The sequence below is a fragment of the Erpetoichthys calabaricus genome, chromosome 4 (genome assembly GCF_900747795.2).
Source record: "Erpetoichthys calabaricus chromosome 4, fErpCal1.3, whole genome shotgun sequence".
Classification (NCBI taxonomy): Eukaryota; Metazoa; Chordata; class Cladistia; order Polypteriformes; family Polypteridae; genus Erpetoichthys; species Erpetoichthys calabaricus.
The window spans coordinates 129,650,006-129,675,407 of record NC_041397.2 but is presented as its reverse complement, the minus strand read 5'-3'; the positions used below and the strand labels follow the sequence as shown (position 1 = coordinate 129,675,407).

At 39.7% G+C, this 25,402-nt stretch overlaps 1 protein-coding gene across 2 annotated transcripts in view; it reads left to right on the top strand.

The window, feature by feature from the left end:
* si:dkey-100n23.5 (uncharacterized) overlaps nucleotides 1–25,402 on the top strand; it is a 667,944-nt gene that overhangs the window by 249,784 nt on the left and 392,758 nt on the right. For both annotated transcript variants that reach the window (XM_051926134.1, XM_051926133.1), the window contains one exon: nucleotides 18,028–18,106. In XM_051926134.1, the coding sequence (XP_051782094.1) occupies nucleotides 18,028–18,106 (79 nt within the window). The remainder of the gene's footprint in view (nucleotides 1–18,027; nucleotides 18,107–25,402) is intronic.

Genomic DNA, 25,402 nt, shown 5'->3' with positions numbered 1-25,402 from the left:
TTCTTTTAAATGGTCAACCACCCTCTCCCCTCTTCCCTTCCAAAATGAGTACACAAACCTGACTTACTGTCTAAAGTTCCTCAATAACAGGAAAGTTACTACACTAGCCCAAGTTAGATTCCCATGGGAATAAACACTTGGACTAAACTGCAAACAGACTGGCTATGCAGAACATTCTAAGGTCCTGCATTGCCTTTCAGCTTTTCCCAGAATACACTGCTTGAGAGGTTTTTCAGGACTCGAATATTTATCTGTCAGTTTAAAAAGGTTGAAGCATTTCCCATACATGTGCCCACTATAGCTAAATGAATATTTAAAATAATGATTATTTAAAGTAATATCTTGATTATTTTTAAGAGTAAAACAAGCATTCTCAAAGAAAATTTCTATATCAGCTATTTCAGCAGCTGACTCTTCATTACCACATTATAGCTATGTGAAAATAAATGCAGGTGTTCACAAAGTTCTGAGAAGAAATTTATTACATTCAAAGTCATAGATGCCTATAAAGTGCTCTGCATAGTGCAAAGATTCAGGATTTTGAATGATAATTGTCTATTTTGCATTACTTTTTGTCCATGGTACTTAAGTGTTGGTGGTGATTGAGTGAAGTTTACATTAGATGCTGGAACAATCTGGAGGTTGAATATTACTTTAGGGACATCATTAAGAATCTGGATGTCATGCTTCAATGAATGATTGCTACTCTGTTCTCTCTTTTACTATAGTATAATATTCTAAAATTCTATTACTTCATATTGCATCATAACAAAAGAGTTACCATTTTGGGAGTTCCCTGAAGCAATGTATTATGTGTATGTTGAACAGAATAAATATATGGTCCTTTAACCAAAAGGATCCATGCATCTGTTTATTTTTATTTTGCATGAAACAAAATCATTTATTGCATTTCTAGTGCATGTAAACCCTGTGCAGTGTACTGTCTGGTTTCACCCTAGACAATAAGTTTTTATATTTTTTATTCTTTGAACATGTCATTGTATATGATGTTCAGTATCTCCTTAGGGAAACTAGCTGGACGAGACATTTAGGCTAAAATTTGCTCCTTGCCATCAGTGAATAAGTAGGATTTATTTTCTTTTTTATTTCTTTAGACATTAGTTGTGTGAATTTAAGTAAACCTTTCTTAGAATACATTTTCCAAATACTTTGCATTTTAGTTTTTGTTGTTAACAGATGAAATGTTTGCTTTTCTTTTATTTTTCTAGGCTTATGTCTTTAACTGGAAGATGTCATGTTTGTTACTGTAATGTGAGGAAATACATTAACTTTGCTACTCGATTTGATTTTTGTAGGTAGCAATAATTAAGTTGCTTCAGTGCATGCAAATTAATTGCTGCTTAATACTTTTGTAGGAACTTTGTTTTTGTAGGTTGTACAGGTTTTTTTCTAAAAATAGCTTCCCTTGCTCACTTTCCGAGTAAATGGCAGACATTGGAGTTTTGTCCTAAATGTAACACATGCATTTGGTCTTGATAGTTCTCACAGTGTTGCTGCAATCTGATTAGCCATCTTATGGCATTTAGAAGCTATGTAATGGATACTGTATATACTATGTGTACCCCATAAACTGTGTTAATAAAGTCTTTGTTCCAAATCCATTTAACAAAATTAATTTTCTATGCAGTGAACTTGCAATACATGAATGCAACTATACAAAATTTTTAATCCTGAACTATTAAAGGTTTCCAAATTTCAGAAAAAATGTTTTTACATGTAAGCCTTTATAATAATAAATCTTGAAAATAGAAAAGTAATGAGGTAAGATTGCATTGAGTTGGATGCATATGGGACAAAGAGATTGAACACTCTGAAAGTAAGACAGCATCTTCAGGCAATGTGTACAGGGCTGTCTGAGACTTGTTCAGCACAATCTGCTAGTACCAACCCCTGTCATTTCATCCATTAGTTGGAGTGAAAAGCAACTCCCTTTTAAGGTAGGTGGATTCCTGCTATTCCTAAAGTAGTATGTGAGCTGATCAGACCACCCTGCCTTTGGCAACTTTTTTCTAACCCAGACACTGCCAAGCCATCTGAGAAATATCAAACCTCCAATGTGTCCTTCTCTCACTAGCCCTGCACTTTTTCATTGCTCAATATCACAATTACCTCTTTCCTGTCTTGTGAACAAGACTCCAAAGTGACCTGACCTTCTTCTCCTGATGCAGCTACTCACTGCTTAGCTAAAACAACAAACCACTCTTTCTCAGCAGGAGTCTATGACCTTAAATTTCAAAGTGCTGATTCTCATCCCAAATGCACCACACTCAGCTATGAGCCGAATATTCTAGTACAAGTTGGAGCTAACAGTCTGATGGAGCAAAGCAATATTACCTACACTCAGCAGAGATATAAGCTTTATGATCCCAAACTTGTTACTGAACTGTGGCATGAAATCCCATCCATGAGTATTGTTGTAGAGAAATCTTCAGTAAAAAACAAGCAGAGTCTTCAGAAAGGCAGTCAGAATTCAGACTTTATTGCATAGAATAGGAAACAATTGCAGAGCTCATAAAGCCGTCTCAGTTCATGCAATGAGCAATTGGAAAATTCAGCGCGCTTACATTAATTATAATTCACTTATGCAAAATACTCTCCTCCTTCTAGTTCTTCCCATCATTACCTAATGTTCAAACCCATCATTACACAATGTCCATCACATTACCGAAACTGCCATCATTAATTCATACCCTGTGCAGGTGTTGAGACCTTTTTATCGATCAGTTCCCATCAGCAAGTCGGTATCAGGAGGACCCACACATAAGATACTGGGCTACTCAAATGAACAGTTTCTTGTTGCACAAACATTCCTCAAGGCTAAAGGTCTAGGCATCTGCATCTCTAAGACAAAAAATGGTGCTGTTTCTTATAGAACACACTTTTCTTGGCATATCACTTCATGTTAGTGCCCAAGCAGGCAGGCAGACAGGCAGCAGAGGCCTATCTGCTGCAAGCGAAAGTACGTGGCCTATTTGGCTTTCTGTCATAGTTAAACTCTCAGTAGCAGCATTACTTAAAACAATGGCCTGTTTAGCTCTCTCAAAGTACACAGTGATCTTCACTGAAGTTTTAAACTTAGCAGCAAGATATTGGTGGTTTGCAGCTGCAAAGAGAAAAATAATAAAATATGCAGGAACAGGCTTTTTTGTGATTTAACACTTACTATACTCGCATGCATTAGGATATACTGTTTATTTTCATACATGCTTATAATTCTCTTTGAATATATGTAAATCATCAAGTTTAATAATATACTCTTCTATAGTATCATGTACAGGAGAAGAGACAAGATGCATTCTTGGTAGAGTTCAACATCCACTTACAATGCCAAGTTTGCAAACCTAACACAAATTAATAGATACAATGATATGCCGCTGTGGCACAGAAAAAACATATTCTTCAAACACCACCCAGATAACAATGGTGTATGTGATTTATATTTACATTTATTTGCCTGCCTGACGCTTTTATCCAAAGTGACTTACAAAAGAGGTAAACATCATCAAGTAACATTAGGCTAGGGTCTGTGTGTTCAGCAAGTAGAGTAGGACAGGTAACAAAAGTTAATTGCCACAAGTGAAAAGTTGTAATAAAGTAATCAATTTACAAATTTAGATTAACAATTGATAAAGCAATTAATGTAACAACAAATCAACCAACAGTTTGAAAGATCACAGAGAAAAGTTTTTTTTTTTCTTCAATCAATTAGATAGATGTTCATAAAACAAATGGGTTTTCAGTTACTTCGTAAATACATTGAGGGAATCAGCAGTTTGAATGGAGGTGGGCAGATCATTCAACCAAACTAGAAACTACACAGGAAAAGAGTCTGGGTTGAGACTTGATACCACACAGAGGCGGCATTACCAGACGCTGTTCCCTAGCAGACCTGAGTGGGTGAGAAGGAGCATAGCACATCATCAGTGTCTCCATATACACAGGTGCTGACACTTTGACCACTCTGTAAGATAGCATCAGGGAATTGAACTTTATGTGTGCTGCTACAGGGAGCCAATGCAGTGACTTGAAGACAGGAGTGAAATGTGCCTCTCAGCAGGTTAAATACAAGACAGGCTGCTGCATTCTGAACCATCTGCAGTGGCTTGATAGTACATGCGGGTTAACCTGCCAGAAGTGAGTTACAGTAGTTGAGACATGATAAGACTAAAGCCTGGACAAGACATTGTGCTGCAATGTTCTGTCAGATAAGGTCTTGTACAGCATGAACCCTTAATGAACAAGAAACAGTAGGTATATGGTCAGAAAAAGAAAGATGCTCATTAATCACTACCCCAAGGTTGCATACTGTCTTGACAGGTGTTAACCACAGTGAGCCAGGCTGTACAGAGATGAGGAGTTGAACAGACTGGCTGGCCAGAATCACAAGAAGCTCAGTTTTTGCCAGGTTGAGATGTAGATGATGGTCTAGGTTGAAATACCAGTAAGACATGCAGAGACTCTCATTTATACTGTGATGTCCTCAGGAGGAAATGACAAATGCAGCAGTGAATCATCAGCATAGCACTGATAAGAGAACCCATGGGACTGGATGATGGAGCCCAGCGAGGTGGTGTACAGAAAGAAAAGTAGTGGACCCAGCACTGATTCTTGAGGCACCCCGCACATGTCTGATGTGCCTTTGACAACTCTTCTCACCAGGACACGCTGTAGGATCTGCCCAAAATGTAGGACTCAAACCATCTGTGAGCAGTAACAGTGATGCCAAGGTCAGAAAGGGTGGCAAGAAAGACGTGGTGGTTGACCGTGTCAAAGGCTGAGGAGAGGTCTAGATGGATCAGGACTGATGACATGTTGGTAGCTCTAGCAAATCGTAGTTGATCAACCACAGTCAGTAGAGCCATCTCATTTGAGTGGTTCCTCATGAAGCTGGATTGTTTAGTATTGAGCAGTCCATTCTGTGCAAGGAAGGAAGAGACCTGGTTAGAAACAGTACATTAAAGTGTATTGGAAAGAAAGTAAAGGAGAGAGACAGGCATATAATTGTTAACTTGGGATGGATCGAGTGTTGGTTTTTTGAGGATATGGGGTTAATGGAGCATTTTTGAAAATGGCTGGAAATGTATCTGAGCAGAGTGAGGTGCTAATGATGTGTGTAATTGCAGAGATGAGTGAGTGGGAGATGACCTGAAGGAGATGTGAGGGGATAGGGTCAAGTGGACAGGAAGTGAGGTGATTGGAGATGAGGTCCGAAATATCAATGGCAGAGAGTGGAGAGAACATGGAGAATGTTGGGTGATGCTTATGAGGTTGCATTGGTAGCAGTGAGGGTGTAAACTGACTGCAGATAGCAAACACCCCATTCGAATAAAACATGGCATAGCCATCAGCAGATGATGAAGTTGGGGAGGAGGTGGAGGAGGAGGATTAAGAAGGGGGGTGAAAGCGGGGAACAGTGAGCATGTGTCGGTGGATCTGTTAATTCTATTCTGATACAACCTTACCTTAGTATTGACGGTGGCAGAAGAAAAGGATGCAAGAAGGGTTTGGTACTTAGCTAAGTCTGACTGAGCCTTTGACTTTCTCTATTTCCTTCCTTCATTTCCATTTCCAATTGTTAATTGTTTATCTGTACAAAGTAAAGAGTTGGTCCACAGTTTCATGGCCAGAAAACAATCCGTATTGTTCCATCTGGATTTTGAGGTTCAGTTGTCAGGAAGAGGTTTCATTCCAGTACCTTGACATAGGCTTTCACAGGGAGCCGGAAGATTGTGATCTTTGGTAATTGGAACATGTCATTTTTTTATTGTACTCCTTTTAAAAATGGCTGAAGAGATGGACCCCACTCCAACCAATGTTTCTGGCACTACCTGCTCTAATGGGGATGTTTGCTCCTGACTTAGGAGTTCCTCAGAGCGCTTCATTCACCTCTCAGTAATATTCTTATTTATATAGTATGCTAAAAAGAGCTTAGATAATGTCCAAGCTAAGCTTTCTGAATCAAGGAATTATTTGTCAGAACATTTTCAAGGCCATCTAAAGTCATTATCTATTTTCTCACCAAATTTCATCCTTATGTGGGATTAGTTTGACATCTTCTGAGACTGCATCTTTTTTACTTTGTCAATATCATTCAGTACAGTCTGGAGATCTTTCTGCAAACATTGCATGATAGACCTCTTTCTTCAACTGGATAGCTTCACCTACATTTGCTATCCATCAGCTGGGTCATGACAAGTACCAACTTTCTGGCAAAAACTCCCTGCAGCTACCTTTGCTACTGAAATTTTAAGCAGGGCGTTTTAAGACTCTGTTTTCCTGACTGCTCCTGGAATGCAGAATTTAATAGAAGTATTAACTAGTCATTCCCAAGAAAACTTTACAACCCATTGGATTTTCACACATATCCAGTGTGACCCAATGTTCCTTGAGCTAGTTCACTATCAGACAAAGAATAAACAAAGAAAATTCATTAATGCCCATCTTGATGGTCTTAAATAAATCAAAGAGAACCTCACATGGAGCATGGATACTAGAAGCCACTCCTGAAGCCAAGCTTTAGAGTGTGTTTTGCTGGGAAGCACCTGGCGGCCAAGTGACCAACTTTGTCCAATTGGGCTCAGTCCCAGGAGGTAAAAGGTGAAGGTCAGGTGTAGTGGCCGCTAGATGACAACCAATCCAGGCATCAATAGGTGCAAAGAAGAATATTCCTCTAAATTATTACTTGATGTATTATATACATCTGCACTATGATCCTCATTGACAAAGATAGCTAGATGAAAGGCATTGACTGGTATAACAACTGAAGCTTGTTTCAGCCATTCAGTGAAGAAGTATAGTGGTTGATTGCGTAAGCTGAAATTGTTTTACATTCTGGGGAGGTAACTTAAATTGGTTTACTGCAAAAACTGTGGATATGCACCACTATTCTTCTAGCTGCTGGAGTTGACAGCTTGCCTATATTGCCTACTTAGGTCTGATCCATCACCTTGGCATCTGGCTTAGAACTAGTGTGTACTTTCTCCCACATCCTAATGACTTTTGCAGCAGTTGACATTGACAGAAATGGCTGGCAGCTCTGGATTCCTTTCTTAAATAATTTCTGATTATATAGGCTTACAATTATCACATATGAGTCTAGGCTGTGCTTCTTCCTTTATAACAACATCCAAGAAAATACTTTTCAAAAATTATCTTGTGTGCATTATGCTGTCATATATTTTAGCCTTTTTAGGGATTTTGTATACTGATGCTCTAAGGGGTGCCACAACATTTTGACTCTGTAGTCCTGCTAGGAGACAATAACAATCAAGTGGGGTGTGACAGAAATGCCTGCAGAGGTTTATTTACAAGGAATAGCCTGCCTGATTTGAATCTGAGCAATTGCCCATTACTAGATTCCTGTGCTAGTCATGAGTTGGTCTTACCAAACACCATGTTCGAGGACACTGTTGCAGAGTTTCTTGGACCAAAGGCAAGTGACCAACTTTGTAATTGCTTCTGATATGAGGCTATGCATCCTGGGCACTTGGATAAACAAAGGTGCAGAGCTATCATCTAATCACTACTTGATAGTGAGTTGGCTTATATGAACATAGGGTCTACAAGACAGACTTTGAAGACTAAAGCAGGTGTTTAAAGGTACACTGAGAATCTACCGGATGTCTCTATTTGATATGGATTAATGCTGAACCTAAGAGAAATTGCCTCATGTGAACCTTAACCTTAATAGTGGAGGTTGTTTTTACCTGTCATGACAACAATCCTAGGATCTGTTGATAGACACTGGTATTAAGGTAATTGTCTAGCTGAAGAAAAACTCTAACCTTGCACTATTAGCAGGAAGGTGTTTTCTGATATTATTGAGAGAATCTTGACTTTATTGTGGTATATGGTCAGAATGAAATACTTCTTATGCTTTTAAGAAAGATAGGCATGGTTTCATCCAGGCTTTTCACAGTAGGGAAGGGGAAAATTTAACAAAACTGGGGATATTGTAGTGAATTGGAGAGGCCTATTTGAGAAATTCCTAATTCCCAGTGAATATGCATATTTGGGGCAAGTTTGAAGTTTTGGATTAATTTCTGTGGCAGAGTTTGCCCTGATTAGCAGCAAAGCCATAATGGTGCATTAAATATTGGAAGAACTTAATATTGTGGGAATCTTTTGAATTTGCTTCTTCATTTTTTCGTGGAAAGCAGAAACTTGAGCTTGGAAGAATGATGGTCCCCATTTTTTTATAGAGGGGAAAACATGTGTGTTCCAGTTACTGATAGATTGCAGTTTTCATCCTACCTAGAAAACCCTATTCCTGGGGACTTGAAGGATAACCGTGTCCAACAGGTGAACTTTAGATCAAGAAGAAGCAAAGTGGGTTATGTCCTGGCTGTGGAACAGTTAACAGTGGGCTGACTCTATTTCTTTCTACAGATGTTTTGAAGTTATGGGAGTTTTACGGTCCTGCCTAATTGTTAAAAAGTCTTATTGCCATGCTATCTTGTAGAAGATGCTTCAAGATTTTTTGGAGATCTGAAGCTGTGGCTTCATTGTTTATTGAGAATCAAGACTTGTGTTTGCATACGTGATGATAAGTCATCTAATTTGAATGTGGTCTTATGTTGTTTTGGACTCAAAACTGCAGTTTTTCTCCCCTCCTTTTTTATTTTCCTGTATGGGATATCAAGATGCAGAATATCCAGCTTGTAGATCTAAGAGATGCATTTTTGCATCTTATAATAATAATAATAATAATAATAATAATAATACATTTTATTTATTTCTAGGCACCTTTCTAAACACTCAAGGACACAGAACAATAGACAAAACACAGATTATAAACAATAAGTAAAATACAAAAGTTAAAATCAGACAGATCAATTGTAATCAAAGAGAAAAATCAGTCTTAAACAAACGAGTTTTAAGTTCAGATTTGAAAAGTGAAAATGATTCAATATTTCTAAGCTCAGGTGGTAGTGAGTTCCAAAGCTGGGGAGCAGAACAACTGAATGCTCTGCTCCCCATAGTGGTAAGACGGATGAAGGCGACAGTCAAGTGGATGGAGGAAGAGGATCTAAGGGTACAGGAGGGAATGGCAACATGGAGTAGGTCAGACAGATATGGAGGGGCGAGGTTGTGGATAGCCTTAAAAGTTGGTAGGAGAATTTTGAATTGAATTCGGAACTGAAGTGGAAGCCAATGAAGCTGCTGCAAAACGGGAGTTATGGGCGATATTGCCCTCTTTTGGTCATTCAAATGTGATCTCTTTTACACAATGTAAGAAGTGAGCAGCTGCTATAAGATTCCAAGCACAGATGTCCAAAATAATGTAAGGGTTGCTAAACTCATCTTCCATGACAGGATGAGAATCTCCACAATTTAAGGGAGACTTTGGAATGGGCTACCACTCCTCTGAATTAGGAGGAGTGGCTAAATGGACCCTGAGCTTTAGGAAATTCTGGAATGATTATATCTCTCAATTGGCATAGGAACATCTGCAGAATCTGCAGAAGAACATAAGAAACACACACATAAGAAAACAAAATGCCCGAATGCTCAGAAGTTGACTTTTTGCAGCTAAGCAGACACAGGAAGCACAGTCACATGGGCCTATGGTGGGAGAGTGAATTCCACATATGTGGGCTTGTCAAGTGAAAGTGATTTCTCATAAGGTTAAGAAAATGGCCTAGGTATAATACAGTAATTACAAGCACATTCAAAATGTGTGTATATATCCATCCATCCATTTTCCTACCCGCTGAATCCGAACACAGGGTCACGGGGGTCTGCTGGAGCCAATCCCAGCCAACACAGGGCACAAGGCAGGAACCAATCCCGGGCAGGGTGCCAACCCACCGCAGGACACACACAAACACATCCACACACCAAGCACACACTAGGGCCAATTTAGAGTCGCCAATCCACCTAACCAGCATGTCTTTGGACTGTGGGAGGAAACCGGAGCGCCCGGAGGAAACCCACGCAGACACGGGGAGAACATGCAAACTCCACGCAGGGAGGACCCGGGAAGCGAACCCAGGTCCCCAGGTCTCCCAACTGCGAGGCAGCAGCGCTGCCCACTGCGCCACCGTGCCGCCGTGTGTATATATATATATATATCTATAATAATAAAAGGCAAAGCCCTCACTGACTGATTCACTCACTCACTGACTGACTGACTCACTCATCACTAATTCTCCAACTTCCCGTGTAGGTGGAAGGCTGAAATTTGGCAGGCTCATTCCTTACAGCTTACTTACAAAAGTTAGGCAGGTTTCATTTCGAAATTCTACGCGTAATGGTCATAACTGGAACCTGTTTTTTGTCCATATACTCTAATGGAGGAGGCGGAGTCACGTATTGCGTCGTCACACCTCCTACGTAATCACGTGAACTAAAAACAAGGAAGAGATTTACAGCACGAGTCAAACGCGGGAACGAAGGTAAATGACGTTAATTTTTGAGTGTCTTTTAATACTGTGTAAGCATACATTTTAACACATGTGCAATTAAACGTGTGCATTTACGGGGTGATTTCTCAGGCTTAAAAGGTTGCCTTTTATCAAACGCGGGAACAAAGGTAAATGACGTTGTTCACTGTCTTTTAATACTGTGTAAGCATACATATTAACACATGTGCAATTAAACGTGTGCATTTAAGGGGTGATTTCTCAGGCTTAAAAGCTCACCTTTTACTAAAAAGGTAAATGCAAACTGTTTTCATTCTGAAGGGCACAAACCACGTTAGATTTCAGACGTTAAACGCGCAAAAATGTCGGTACACCAGATAAATAAGCGCAACATATTATCAGTTGTATTGTATGCTTACAATACATATAGAAATGTGTTAATCGTTAACTAATATTATGGGATGGTGTTTTTCGACTCGCGCCTTGAAAGGTTTTCTTCTTAATTAAAATTTAAAAGCGATACTTCACCGCTGCGAAGCCTCTCTAGCGCTGACGTCCGAGGTTCGATTACCGTAAGCGAGTGCAGTGAGTGTGTACGCCTCATGAGCCAAGAATAAGGGGGAAAGACGTGTCACGTACTCTTTGCATTATTTGACAGTAAACTATTTTCAATCATTCTATGATCTGCATCTCACAACTGAAGGCACCGTGACTGATGTTACCTCACTTGCTGGCCAACCATAAGCGTTACCTGGTAGGTAACCAGCCACTCACTTCACTCCTTTACGGGAATCGAACCTCGGACGTCAGCGCTACAGGCAAAGCCCCTAAAATTGCGTGTGGTTCGTTTATTTGACAACATGTAGATCGGGGTAATTACATTCCGCGCCACAGCGTGTGGTTCGTTTATTTGACAACATGTAGATCGGGGTAATTACATTCACGGCATTCGTAGTCTGATTCACAATCTGATTGTATGGGTGGTTACCTACCAGGTAACGCTTATAGTTATCCAGCAAGTCAGGTCCAAGTGATCACTCGAGTGAAGGCAGCTTCACAAAAAAACAGATCCTTAACAAACTGTTATTAGTATATTTTCCCTCAATTTAAAAAGGTTTTCTTTTCTTCTTAATAAAAATTTAAAAGCGGTACTTCGCCGGTGCGAAGCGCGTGGATTTGACCGACTGACACATACAGACATATTCATGAGTGCAGGTACTTCGGAAAGAAAGCACCGTGTAAACCTAAAGTTTAAATTAAGTTCATAGACCTACAAAAGGTTGCCATTCATTTGAGGCAAGATTGCTTTTCTTCTGTACAACTATACGTTGCATTCTCAAGAGTGTGCTTGCACGGCTTCGGATATAGATATATATATATGTATGTATGTCTATATATAAATATGTAAGCTTATAAGTACTGCCTTACTTCTCTTTAAGAAAGGAAGATGTAATGATACTTGATTTAAACGATTCCATGTCTTCCTGGGTTTGCTTAGCTTATTGTCAATATCTTTACACCTTTTTTTAAGATTTATTGACTGAAACGGGCTTTCACGAAAAAAGTTAGGGCTTTGCTACAGGATACACCCTCCACAAGTTAAGCAAGTAAAAATAAAATATATATTTCTGTTTTATTTAAACCTTTTTAAGTTCGTATGCATAGCCCCATTTGGCTGTTTAATTTTTTTTTTCTTTCTTCAGTAATATTTAATCTCCTTAAAGAAAAAGAACGTATCCATTTTACTTTTTTTGTATCTCTTTAGTCATATTTTAGTGTAAAAGGATAACCAGTATTTAAACCTTTTATGTTACTTTATAAATTTATTTTACACAATGTTGAAAAATTAATAAGAAAGCTACATATTTTGGCAGCTGCTGCTTTAATTTTCAATGAAATGAAAAAACCTCTCCAAGAGAAAACGTCAATGAAGAAGAAACAGTTTGCTCTATCTAAAAACGAGAAACCCTCATTTATAAAAGTTTGCTGCAGATGACTTCACTGAAAATAAATTAATAGTTCCTATGTGTATAATACATATTTATCTATTTTACTTATGCCTTTATTCTAGCAACTTGCAACATCTGAGGTACAATTTGTTACATTACTTTTGTTTTTTGCAGCACAGGCAGGTGAAGTGACTTCCTCAGGGTCACACAGTGGTGTCAGTACCAGGATTTGAACTGACAAGCTCCGGGTTTACTGAAATATTACTGAAGAAAGAAAAAAACGAAAACGGGCAAATAGGGCTATGCATACAGATGTTCATCCATCCATTATCCAACCCGCTATATCCTAAATACAGGAGCCAATAAGTAGATATGTATATATACAGTATATATACAGTATATATATATATATATATATATATATATATATATATATATATATATATATATATATATATATATATATTTATATGTGAATGTATGTATGTATATATGTATGTCTATATTTATATCTATATATATATATATATTGTGGAGACTGGCTCGAACACAGACAGGCAGACACGCTCAAGTCACCCAACACACGTTTATTTACGTTAATATTTACATTGTCCATACCGTGCTCACAAGCCCCAAAGACCCCAAAGTCCTGGCCACAACACAGTGCCTTCTTCAGGCCGCCTCCTTGTCCTCCTCCTGACGTCATCCTTCTTCCACCCGACTCTTGACTCTGACTGAAGGGAGGCGGCCCCTTTTATCTACACCCGGATGTGCTCCAGGTGCTCCCCGGCAATCTTCCACCGACACTCCCCAGTGTGGCGGAAGTGTCGGCTGTGTACCCGGAAGCACTCCGGGTGTTCCCTCTTCTCTTCCCCCCAGCACTTCCTGGTGTGGTGGAAGCGCTGGGGTCCAGGGTCCCCAAGGCATCAGGGCACCCCCTGGCGGTGGCCACGGGCCCCTACAGGGTAGAGCTTCCAAGCTCTGTACCCGTGGCCCCCAATACAACCAGGGAGGACGCCACCTCGTGTCCTGGACTCCTCCTAGGCGTCCCGGCCGGGCATTGACGCCCGCCGGGCACCACAATATGTAGGTATGTAAATTTGTATATGTATATATATATATATATATGTATATGTGGATGTGTATATGTATATATATATGTATATGTAGATATGTGTATATGTAGATATGTATATATATGTATATATGTTTATGTATATATATGGTTACATAACCTCTTTAACACACTACTTCTCCGCTGCGAAGCGCGGGTATTTTGCTATATGTAGATATCTGTATATGTAGATATGTATATATATGTATATATGTATATGTATATATATATGTTTACATAACCTCTTTAACACACTACTTCTCCACTGCGAAGCGTGGGTATTTTGCTATATCTTCTTCTTCTTCTTCGCCATATCTCAGTGTTGTAATTGCACGTCGACGTGGGCTCTAGCATGAGGAGACATCAAACGCCACAGATCTCTGTCTTGGGCCGTCCGCGTTACATCTTGCAGTCCCATGTCATATCTTGAGAGTGCTGCCGACACCCATGTCGTTCTTGGTCGCCCTCTCTTGTTGGTTCCGACCACTCTTCCATGTAGTGTGATGTTAGCAATCCTGTTCTTGTCCATCCGGAGTACATGACCTAGCCACTTATGTTGTCGTTCATGCACTCGTTGCACTATCGTTTCTGTCTGGTTGAGGGCCTTCCTGATGTCTTCGTTTCTCATCTTGTCTATGATGCGTACTCCAAGTATCTTTCTGAGCGCTGCCATCTCGAACACGAGCAGTTGTCTTTCTTCAGCACTTCTAAGAGTCCACGTTTCGCATCCGTACAAGGCAATCGGTACTATAAGCGAGTTGTATAGTCTCATCTTGGTTATCTTGTTGATGTTCTTGTTCTTCCAGATGCTGTCCAGGTCGCTCATTGAACTTAAGGCTATGGCTGTTCTCGTTCTGATGTCTTTCGAGCTGTCACACGTTATGGTTAAGGTCGATCCTAAATACTTAAAACTGCAGCATGAAGACAGTTTCTTTCCTCTGAGCAACATGCCCTCTTCATCTCTATTCTTCGTTTCTTGCTCAGGCTTCGAGCTCAGCAGCATCCATACTGTCTTGGTGTCGCTTATCTCTTGTCCGTATCTTGAACTGACGCTTTCCACCTTATTTAGTAGGAGTTGTGCATGACTGCGGAGTTCAGTTATAAGACCGATGTCGTCAGCAAAACGAAGGTTGTTAATCGTTCTGCCATTCACGCATGCTCCTTTGCTTTCTAGTCCGTCGAGTGCCTCCCGCATGATGTGCTCTAGATAGATGTTGAAGAGATCTGGCGACAATATGCAGCCTTGGCGTACTCCGATTGCTAGTTGGAACCACTCTGTCACATCTCTTCCGACTCTTGTGGCGCTCTGCGTTCGCTTGTACAGGTTCTCCATCAGACTGATCAGCTTTGGGTGTATGCCGTAGTGATGTAGTACTTTCCAGAGGCCTTGGTGCCACACTCAGACGAATGCTTTCTTGAAGTCGATGAAAATCAAGTAAAGCTCTTTATCCTGTAGTGAGAGATACTTTTCGCATAACAGTTTGAGTGAGAAGAACTGCTCAATTGTACCGCGTCCTGACCTGAATCCGGCTTGCTCCTCCGCCATTTGCACTTCGATCGCGTTCTTCATCCGGCTCCTGATAATCTCCAAGATGATCTTACTTGCGTGACAGATAAGACTTATCGTGCGGTAGTTCTCGCATTTGGTGGAGTCCCCTTTTTTTTGGAATGGTAACTACAAGAGACTTAGTCCAGAGCGTCGGAAATTTTTCTGTGTCCCATATCTTGTTGCAGATCTTGTGCATGATTTGAACCATTGCTCTTCCGCCGCCTTTGATTAGCTCTCCTTCAATGTCGTCGATACCAGGAGCTTTCCGTGTCTTGATCTTCGTAATGGTTGCTCGTACTTTGCTTTCAAGAAGGTCTGGCTCTTCTTCCTCTCTCTTGCAATTAGGCCATAATTGTTCAAGAACGTCACCATCCGTTTCAATGTTTGCATTATAGAGGCCTCTACCGTATTCGTACCATCGCTTGAGAATGTCGATGTCCTTGGTGAGCAGGTTGCCATCCTTGTCTCTGATGTTGTTGCACCTTTCATTCAGCTTGACTCCTTTCTTGAGCGTTTTGACCTTTTGAAAGAGAGTGCGCATATCGTTTTTTCGGCTTGCTTCCTCTGCCTCGCAGCACTGTCTGTTAAACCAATCGTCTCGGCACTCCTCCACCTTTTTGTCTATGATGATCTTGAGCTGTGAGTATAGTTGTTTCAAATTCTCGTCCTGTGGATTATTGTTCTTCATTGCCTTCACAGCTCGTCGTTGGTCAGACAGGTCGAGCACTTCGTCACTGATCCATGGGGCCTTTCTGTATCTCTTAAGGCCAATTACCTCCTCCGCTGTTCTCTTAATCGTGTCGTTGACTGCCTCCAGTGCTTCGTCCACGTTCGTTTCTTCAACTAGACCGCTAAGCGCTTCAAAACGATTTTTTAGTTCAATCTTATAACTTTCTTTGACTTCGGGTCTTTGCAGTCGTTCGATATCCACCTTCTTTGTGACCGTTCTTTTTTGGATGTTGAATCTTAACTTGAAGTTGCCCATCACGAGGTTATGATCGTTGTGCACATTCGGCACTATTGCGCTTGGGAAGCTGCGTGTGTTATGGGCACAGCTACGCCATCTCTGATCGATCATGATGTAGTCGATCATCTGCTGGGTTCGATCTCCAGGTGAGCTCCATGTCCATTTCCTTGATGGCTTGTGGTTGAACCAGGTGTTCATGATGTTCAGTTTGTTGAGCCTGCAAAATTGGAGAAGTCTTTCCCCTCTTTCGTTCATTGAGCCGTAGCCAAAGTGTCCCAGCACGCCTTTCCATGTGTCGTGATCGATACCGACTTGCGCGTTGAAGTCGCCCATTATAAGCTTGACATCCCTTCTTGGCGCCTTATCGATGACTTGCTGTAAGGTCTGATAGAAGTAATTGACAGCCTCATCACTGTGGCTTGTAGTTGGTGCGTACGCCTGAATGATGGTGATGTTGTGGCCTTGTCCAGTGAGCCGTGCACTGATGATTCTTGGCGACGCCGGGTTCCAGTCGATTAAGCTCTTGACTGCCTTTTTGAAAGTAGCAAACCGACACCTCCTTGATGTACTTTCTCTTCGCCTGAGTACAGAAGTTTGTGTCCATCGTGTTCCACTAAGCCCTGTTTCATTCTTCTCACCTCTGACAGACCGATCACATCCCATCTGAACCACTTGTTAAGATGGTCGATAAGCAGTTCAAGGCTCTCGTCCTTCCAGAGTGTCCTCACGTTCCATGTTCCGATTGATGCATAATGTTTTGCATCAATCAGCCTCTCTGTTTGTCTGGTCCTTCCCTGTAGCTCATTTATCGAAGTAAACCCCAGGGTTGCCCTAAGTCTACGACGGGGCGCTTGTTTATCCAGGCGACCGCCCAGCTGGCATTCCGTTTTGTTAAGTCGTCCTCTCATGTTTTGTTTCTTGTGGATTGTTTCATGAGACGGTTCCACAGTCCTCTCCTCGCTAAGCTAGTTCTCTAGCATAGGTAGACACCGTTTACCTCTCTGTTAGGTTCATCCGCCGCTTTGGTAGCTTTTAACTACCAAGGGTATCACCACACCCTGCTCGCAACTAGCGAGTTAGACCAGTTACTTGACCGGCGCCAGTCGTTCGCCGTTGTTATTCGGCTCGGTTTAACGTCATGAGCTGGATGCAAAGAGTACACGACACATGTTTCGCCCTAATTCTGGGCTCATCAGGCATACACACTCACTACACCCCCCTCTCGGGGAATCGAACCTCGGACGTCAGCGCTATAGGCGAAGCCTGGTAGGTAACCACCCATACAATCAGATTGTGATTCAGACTACGAATGCCATGAATGTAATTACCCCCTATCTACATGCTGTCAAATGAACGAACCACACACCGTGGCGCAACGTTAGAGGCTTCGCCTCTGGCACTGACGTCCGAAGTTTGATTCCCCGAGAGGGGGGTGCAGTGAGTGTGTATGCCTGATGAGCCAGAATTAGGGCAAAACACGTGTCGTGTACTCTTTGCATTATTTGACAGTAAACTATTTCAACCATATATATATATATATATATATATATATATATATATATATATATATATATATATAAATATGAAAGATTTTTTAAATAGGTGTGCATCTTACCTTGTTGAAATATAATGTGAATGCAAATCAATGCCCTTGTCACCAGTTTTACCTTTCCAATTAGGTCTCAGGCCTGGGAGTTGCAAGTGGTAATTAACATATTGCTTTGTTTATCAGTATCCAAGACTTAGAAGGTGCATTGTGATGATTCATTCACATGGCATTTGGAATTACATTTCAATATTTCTCTCTTATCCCCATGATGTCTTGAGAATCTGTTTATCATGCCTTTTTATCCATGATGTTTTCTTTTCACATTCAAAATAGAATATACAGTAGCTTAAACTCTGATATCAAATAAGTGCAACCACTGCAATTAACATCATTTTGCTAGTCCATGCAAGCAGCTTTGTTAATGACTGAAATTCTGTAACAATTTTTGTTTTATTATTACTTTCTTAGGTTTTTAAAACACATCATAATTATTGCTCACTTTCTGTTTATGCAGATGGTATATTCCTCTTTTCACCTTAATTTTCCTGATGACATTGTGCTATCTTCGTATCATCTATGTTGCCAAAGAAAGGGTAAGACACTGGTTATTCTTTTTCTTAATTAAATATCTTATTAATCTACTTTAATTTCATATTTCATATTGTGTACATTTGGCATATCAAAAATCATAAATCTTCTGTAAACTTCAACAGACTAAGCAATGCAGTTGTGCCCGTCCTATAGACAAATATTAATAATTTGAATATGTTAATTAAAGCTTGAAGTTCATAAGTGTTTTTGCTTTCATATCAACTAACATGCTAAATGTTTATAAGAAAGTTCGACAGTAGATATAAAGTAAAGTAGCAGAAAGTAGCACCTTAAGGATCTTGAGAAAACCATATTTTGGTACTATTACATAACTAAGAAATAAGCCAAAGTATGTTAAAAAGGAATGATTATTTAAGTATGTCTATCAATATCATTATATTGTAAATATGGGCACAGTTTTATAAATTTTCATGGCATGTTGTACCTGCATCATGTAACTGTAACTCAGATTGTTTCACATTACTAAGAGAGAGGAAAGTTGTAGACAGTAAGAGTTAGGTAAGTGAAGGATGGTCACCAGTTTTCAAACTTTATATTTTATTATTTTTGGCAGCATAGATACTTTATTAATTTATGTAGGGCTGGTACAGATTAATGCTGTCCCTTAATGTGCATTTCCAAAAGAGAAAAAGCAAATAATAACAAAAAATATTTTGTCAAGGAAAAAAAGGAAATCATAACATATAATAATGGGTAATTAATGTGTAATAGTTATTTAACATAAGAAATTTTGATTTCTTTCTGGGAGTGCAAAAAACATCTCAGGTTGGCATTAAAATAGTTTGATGTGTCAAAGTTCTTGTTTTTCAATTCATTAACAACAATTTGAAGATGATTTGATAGTGAACAAAATGCCAGTTATTGGTTCATTGAGTTGAGTCCTAGTCACTTTTCTAACTTCAGAATCTTATAGTTTCATTCAGGAATGTAAATGAAATAGAAAGACATAATTGAAAACTGTACATAATAAGGACTGTGGTGGGCTGGCGCCCTGCCCGGGGTTTGTTCCTGCCTTATGCCCTGTGTTGGCTGGGATTGGCTCCAGCAGACTCCCGTGACCCTGTGTTGGGATATAGCGGGTTGGATAATGTCTGACTGACTGACATAATAAGGATAAAAGTAGCATCAGATTTTAGACAATACTTTATAGCTGAAAAGTTTTATTATAGTGCAAATATACACATACCCACACACATATATATCAATTGTGAGCACATATATATCAATTGTGAGAAGACAGCCTGGACAAAAACAGACTGACACCGGCAGTTCTAAAAAACACACACGTTTTATTAACAAGGTCCCCAAAGTCCCGCACACAGAAATTGCTCCAGCACCAAAAAACCCTTCACTCCTTAGCCTTTCAATGGTCCTCCTTGGGCCGCCTTTCCTCCTCACACCCAAGTGTTGCCTTCTTCCACCCGACTCCGGCTCTCTGATCGTAGGAAGGCGGTCCCCTTTTATCTCCACCCAGATGTGATGCAGGTGCCTCCAATGAACTTACTTCGGCACTTCCTGGTGTGGCGGAAGTGCCGCATGAGCACCTGGAAGCAATCCGGGTGACCCTGGAATTCCTCCCGCCAGCACTTCCAGGGCTCTAGGATCCTCCGGGCCCCCCTCACGGTGTCCATGGGCCCCAATAGGGATGAGCTTCTAAGCTTGGTTCCCGTGGTCCCCATAATAACCAGGGCAGCTGCCCTCTTGTGGTCCGGTGGAGGTATGGTCCCTCTCCCAGTCCTTCCAGCCGCCTGCTACACTATATATATATTGGTTTCTCCCATTTGGAACCCTTTCTGGATGATATGGTAGTCCTAAATATCTAACGTCCTGGGGGATTAAACGGCCAGTAAAGACAGTCCTTTCCTGTTCTTCGCTTTAATCCAGGCCAAGAAAGGTACTGTAACTATAACCGGCCAGGTTGCCTGTCCATCCGCCTGCGGCTTCCAGTCTGGGTAAGAATTCTTCCCCTCTCTTAGATAAGATGTCTGTCTATCAGGTATGGTATATATATAGTAACATTCATGTTAGGTAAAATGCCTAGTCGGGTTGGACAGTCTTTTGGTCCTGGAGCCTCTGCAGATTTAGTTTTTTTCTCCAGCCTAACTGGAGTCTTTTTTTTTCCTGTTCTCCTGGCCATTTGACCTTACTTTATTTTGTTGTTACTTATTCTTTAATGTTATTACCTTTTCTTGTAACTTTTTCTTTGTCATCTTGTAAAACACTTTGAGCTACATTGTTGTATGAAATTTTTATATATAAATAAATGTTGTTGCATATGTTACATTCACAGCACAGAGTGCTATTGATTATCACTTCAGCGCTGGCTGCAGTGGTTAATGGGCTAAGTTTGTGAATTTTGAGGTATAACAAGAACAACTCTGTTTGTGAATTTGGTAGGTTATCTCGCCAAAGGTACTTCCGTTTTATTAGTATTCAGCTTAGTATACAAGAATTTAGCAGAGATCCATAGGTTACCCATGGCGGATTTGCATCCATCAGTCTTCTTTTGAGAGCTGGTTATCAGCAGTTTTTAGAATGGAATATGAGTCTGGATTCCAGTGATAAGCGTTACATATTAAACTAAAATGGACAAAAATCTTTAGAAGAGAGAAATGCCAAAGGAGATGAAATGCAGAAAGAAAAATTCATTAACAAAGAAAATGATCTGTAGACAACTAGTGAAGTAAGAGTAGCTTCAGGGCTGTCATATTCCAGTAAGCTCAGGATAACTCTTTACTTCTTAGTTGCTTTGATCAACAGTGTCACAGTAAGGTAAGTCAAAAACACCATCAACATTAACAGTAAAGCAGTTTGTGACAATGTAAACAAGAGGCAGATTCTGTACTTTAAGGTTTAATAAAAAAGTGGTCATCAGCCTGGTCCTATATAACTCAGCTGCCAGTCCCCAGCAAAAAAATGAAAGCTGTCTTAAAGACTGGACAGATTACCTGATATTATGTAATGGTTAGTCAAAATGCTACCCACCTTCAGTTTAGCTTCAGGCAATTTTGTGAAATCTTGATGCATGGAAAATGGCATGCTGTTTTGTATGTATCCAAAAGCAATAAACCAGTAGTACAGAGACTGGCCAAGTTGTGGTCAAAATTTCTAGAACTCAAATGACTGCACAAGAGAACAGTACAAGACTTAGATGAAATCTTATTTTTAAAATAAAATAAACCTTAACAATCAAATGAAAAGAGATCTACCAGTGTTGGAGACAAAGTAAAAACTCTAGGGATGAACACCAAAGAGAAGACAGAGCCTACTTATATAGTAAATCATTAGTAATTGTAAAATGTTTCCAAAGCGTGAGATGAGAGTAGTTAGTAATGGGCAAAGATCATCACTCCAGCTCAGGCTAGAAAAACACAGTGCATGCAGTGTTTCCCTCTGACTATGAATTGGATTAAGTGGGTATAAGAATATGTTATTTCTCTTTTACTAACCATCACTTATGTATAATTGAAATATTGTGGTAGTATGTCAGCTGTTGAACAGTGCCTGCTGTGCACACAGTCACATGATATTGAATTTTATTCATGTGTCATAATGGTTGTAGTTTGCACTGAAGTACATATGATCTGTTTAAAAATATCTAAAAGGACTATCAAAATATTTATGAAACAATTTAGCAACAAGTAATTTATTTTTCATAATGAAACCATTCCATTAATGGAGATGTCTGCATTGTAGTATTCCAAGTAATAATTCTAGTAGCAATATTTATATTTCTGCATGAATACGAATGTCAGATTTCTTTGCACATTTAGTTTCTAAGACAATTCTTTTATTAAAAAAATTGTTAGATTAAGACATTTAAATTATGAGAAATCTTTGCATATATGCAGGTCTGTCCATGAATTCATAGGTTCAGTGATGTCACAAGTACAGTACTATTCAACATGCAAAACATCATCACTGTCTCTTGCCATAATCAGTGAGCATTATTCAATATAGTTTATTGAAGTAGGCCCTGTGCGTTTAATTTTAATTGAATTTTCTCACATCTCTACCTGGAACCTAAATAAAATGCTATGGGACAGGCTTGTTTATGGCATAGAAGCCAGCCACATTCAGCACAAATAGCTAACAATGAATGAATTGACTATTCAGCGAAAACAGTGCAAATAGGGACAGGCGTCTGAGACAGTCAAAGGTGTGAAGGATGTGGAAGACTGTTGCTCAGATTCCCACAGGAAAAAAATCAAGAATGTGAGGAGATCACGAAGAGATTTGTTATTAGTATATGTAATCCGATGAGGTATACTATTACACACGACTTATATGGAATGGAATCTTTGTTTTGTTTGCTTTTTCTGCATTATATTTTGTTTTGTCATTTTTTTTGTTAGGTAGCTGGAATATGAGACATGTCAAAACTTCTGAGAATGATTATGTAGGTGTGTTTTTGAAAGAAGTATGAAAAAATGTTAATACTGTAAATACAGGTTGAGCCAAAAAGAAGTACCACATTTCAAAGTTTATTCTACAAAAACACTACAAGATAAAATCAATTTTATTACTACACAAGAAAGGGTATACAAAATAGGTTTTTTTCACTGATTTTAAAATGATTTCTTCATGGTGGTGGCCATTATTAGTGATACACTCTTCGAGATGATTTCTGAACGCACGCATGACTCGTTTGGCCATTTCAAGGGGAATAGCAGTGATTTTGAGGCGAATAGCATCCTTGAGGGCTTCAAGGTTTTGAGGTTGGTGTGTGTATACCTTCGAATTGAGATTGCCCAACAAGAAGAAATCACACAGAGCGAGATTAGGCGAACGTGAAGGCCACCCAACTTTGCCATGCAGGGAGATCAGTTTCCCTGGAAACATCTCCCACAAAACTTGCATAGATCCGCATGAGCTGTTTCTCCATCCTGTTGAAACCAGGCATCCATCACATTCATTTCTTCTAGTTGAGGCTGCAAAAAGTTCTCTAGCATTTCAATGTAACTTTCTGAAGTGACAGTGACCATTGCTCCCCCCTCCTCAAAAAAGTAAGGGCCTACATTGCCAAATTCTGCAACTGCGCACCAAACTGTAACACATTCACTGTTCAGGGGTCTCTGATGAAGTTCATGAGGGATGGTTTCAGCACAAAAGCTAAAGTTTTGCTTATTTACTCAACCAGTCAAATGAAAATGTGTCTCGTTGCTGCACATGATGATGGCATCTCAATGAATGGTTTGCTGAATGTTCACGCACAACTCTCTACGGCTCTCCCAGTCTCTGTCAGTGAGTTCCTGCACTACTATCATTTTGTATGGATGGAAAGTAAGGTCCTCATGCAAAATCCTCCTCAAAGACGTGCTGGAAATGCCTAAGGCAGAAGCGTGTTTGCGTGCTGAATATCTACGAAACTACAAAATTGATGCCCTTTCAACTTGGATGTTTTCAGGCATTCGTACAGTCCAAGAACGGCCTGGAGATTTTCTGTTCCTGTCTGTCTAAATTTAGCCACCCACTGAAGAATTGGTTTCCGATTTGAGACGTCACCGTTAGGAGGAGTGCTGAAGTGCGTTCAGAAGGCATGTTGCATATTGATGATGGATTCGTTGTTTTTGAAGAATGCTTCGAGAGCAAAACCACAGTGTGCACCGGACCTAGGCATGTTGCCTACTGAAAATTACAAGGGATCGCCTGTCAAAGGACCCTCACCCCAACCCACTCAGCTGCCTCTATCTCGCACACTGACCTTGAGAAATGTGGTACTTCTTTTTGGCTCACACTGTACTATGAGGCCTCTAGCAGTGCTGGTTTGGAATTTAAATTAACTGCAACAGTTAAAATCTTTCTGTCACCCAAAATGTACTTTGGAATGTATGGATTTATGGCAATCTCAGCTTCAGTTGAGATTTTATTTAGTTTTATTTAGGTTTTGCCAAATGTCATAAATATGGTACAAGCCATATTATAGCCATTTTTTTCCGCAGCAGCGCGTTTATTAATCTTGAGAAGCTGTCAAAAGAAAGTGCATTGAATAAATTTCCTGAATATGAATGTCTCTAGATGTCCATTAAATATATAGCACATAGAAAAAAATTAATCCTCAATTGCTGTTTAGACACTTGGAAGGCCACAGACCACTCTGTCATGCCAAATTTTGGTTTAGTCGCTTGACTTTTTAACCTCACTTAGCTCTGTGCGTTATTCATTTTCACTGTCACTAGCATATGTACTTGTGAAAAGCAAGGTGTCAAGATGGTTTCTGCCGGACTATATCATGATTTTTGTTTTCTCCTTCAATTACCCTACTTATTCACTTGCTCGCACCCTTTTTTTCAAAATTTAGCTTGTCTTAATAAGTTGAAATTGCCACTTCAGATGTCAAATCACAGCAGTGACTGACTGCTCTTGCAGGTATAATGAGAACTAAGTGTCCTTCAATAGTTGCTGTAATAATTTCTTATTCTGAGATCTCACTATGTAATCAGTGGAGTGCAGGGTCAGTGTATTAATGATAATTTTTCTGCTAAATCCAGCTTATTTAAGAAGAGTTGCTGGTGAGTCAGGTTTATCTTTAGAATCCTAATGCACCGGTGTACCTCCAGACAGAGGAAGATAAAAGGTAAAACTATAATTTTGTGTTTGAAAAATTAAAGTGAAATCTGTCGATCCATTTTCATAACATATTAATCCTAATTAGAAGAGTCAGAGCTAGTGATAATTAGTCTTAAGACAAAAATTTGTCCAGAATAGAATGCCATTTGAATACAAGATACACAGAAATACAACTGTCCTGGAGTATGCCCTTGGGTTACTGAAAAAAGGTGTCAATGGCCAAATGCCACGTGACCTTGGGCTTTCTGATTACCACCTTTAGACTTGCGCTATGTTTTAAACAACCCACCTTGCCATACGTCATTGCTGCTTGACTTTTTTCTGCACAAAAATATACTTGTATTTTCCAACAATGATTTAACATTAAAGTTTGAAAAAATGCTTTTCTAACTAAACATCCCAAAATCTTACCTGTTAAGTAATCTACCAAGGTATTAGCAGCAAAAATCTAGAAATAGAAAATTCTAATAATGTAGGCTCAAGTCAAAGTGCAAATTATTATCTTAGGTGAAATGCCTTCAAGGAAGAGATTATTGTTGGCATGGTCTTCTTAAAGAGCCACAGAAGCATAGGCAAACATAGGGAGACACCCATGTTTTCCAAAAGACATCTAAGCCAAGACTAGAAACAAAGTCCGAACTTTATGTCCTCAGTATTTATTACCACGTGTACACAGTACAATAAAGTACTTGCTTGCAAGTCTTCTC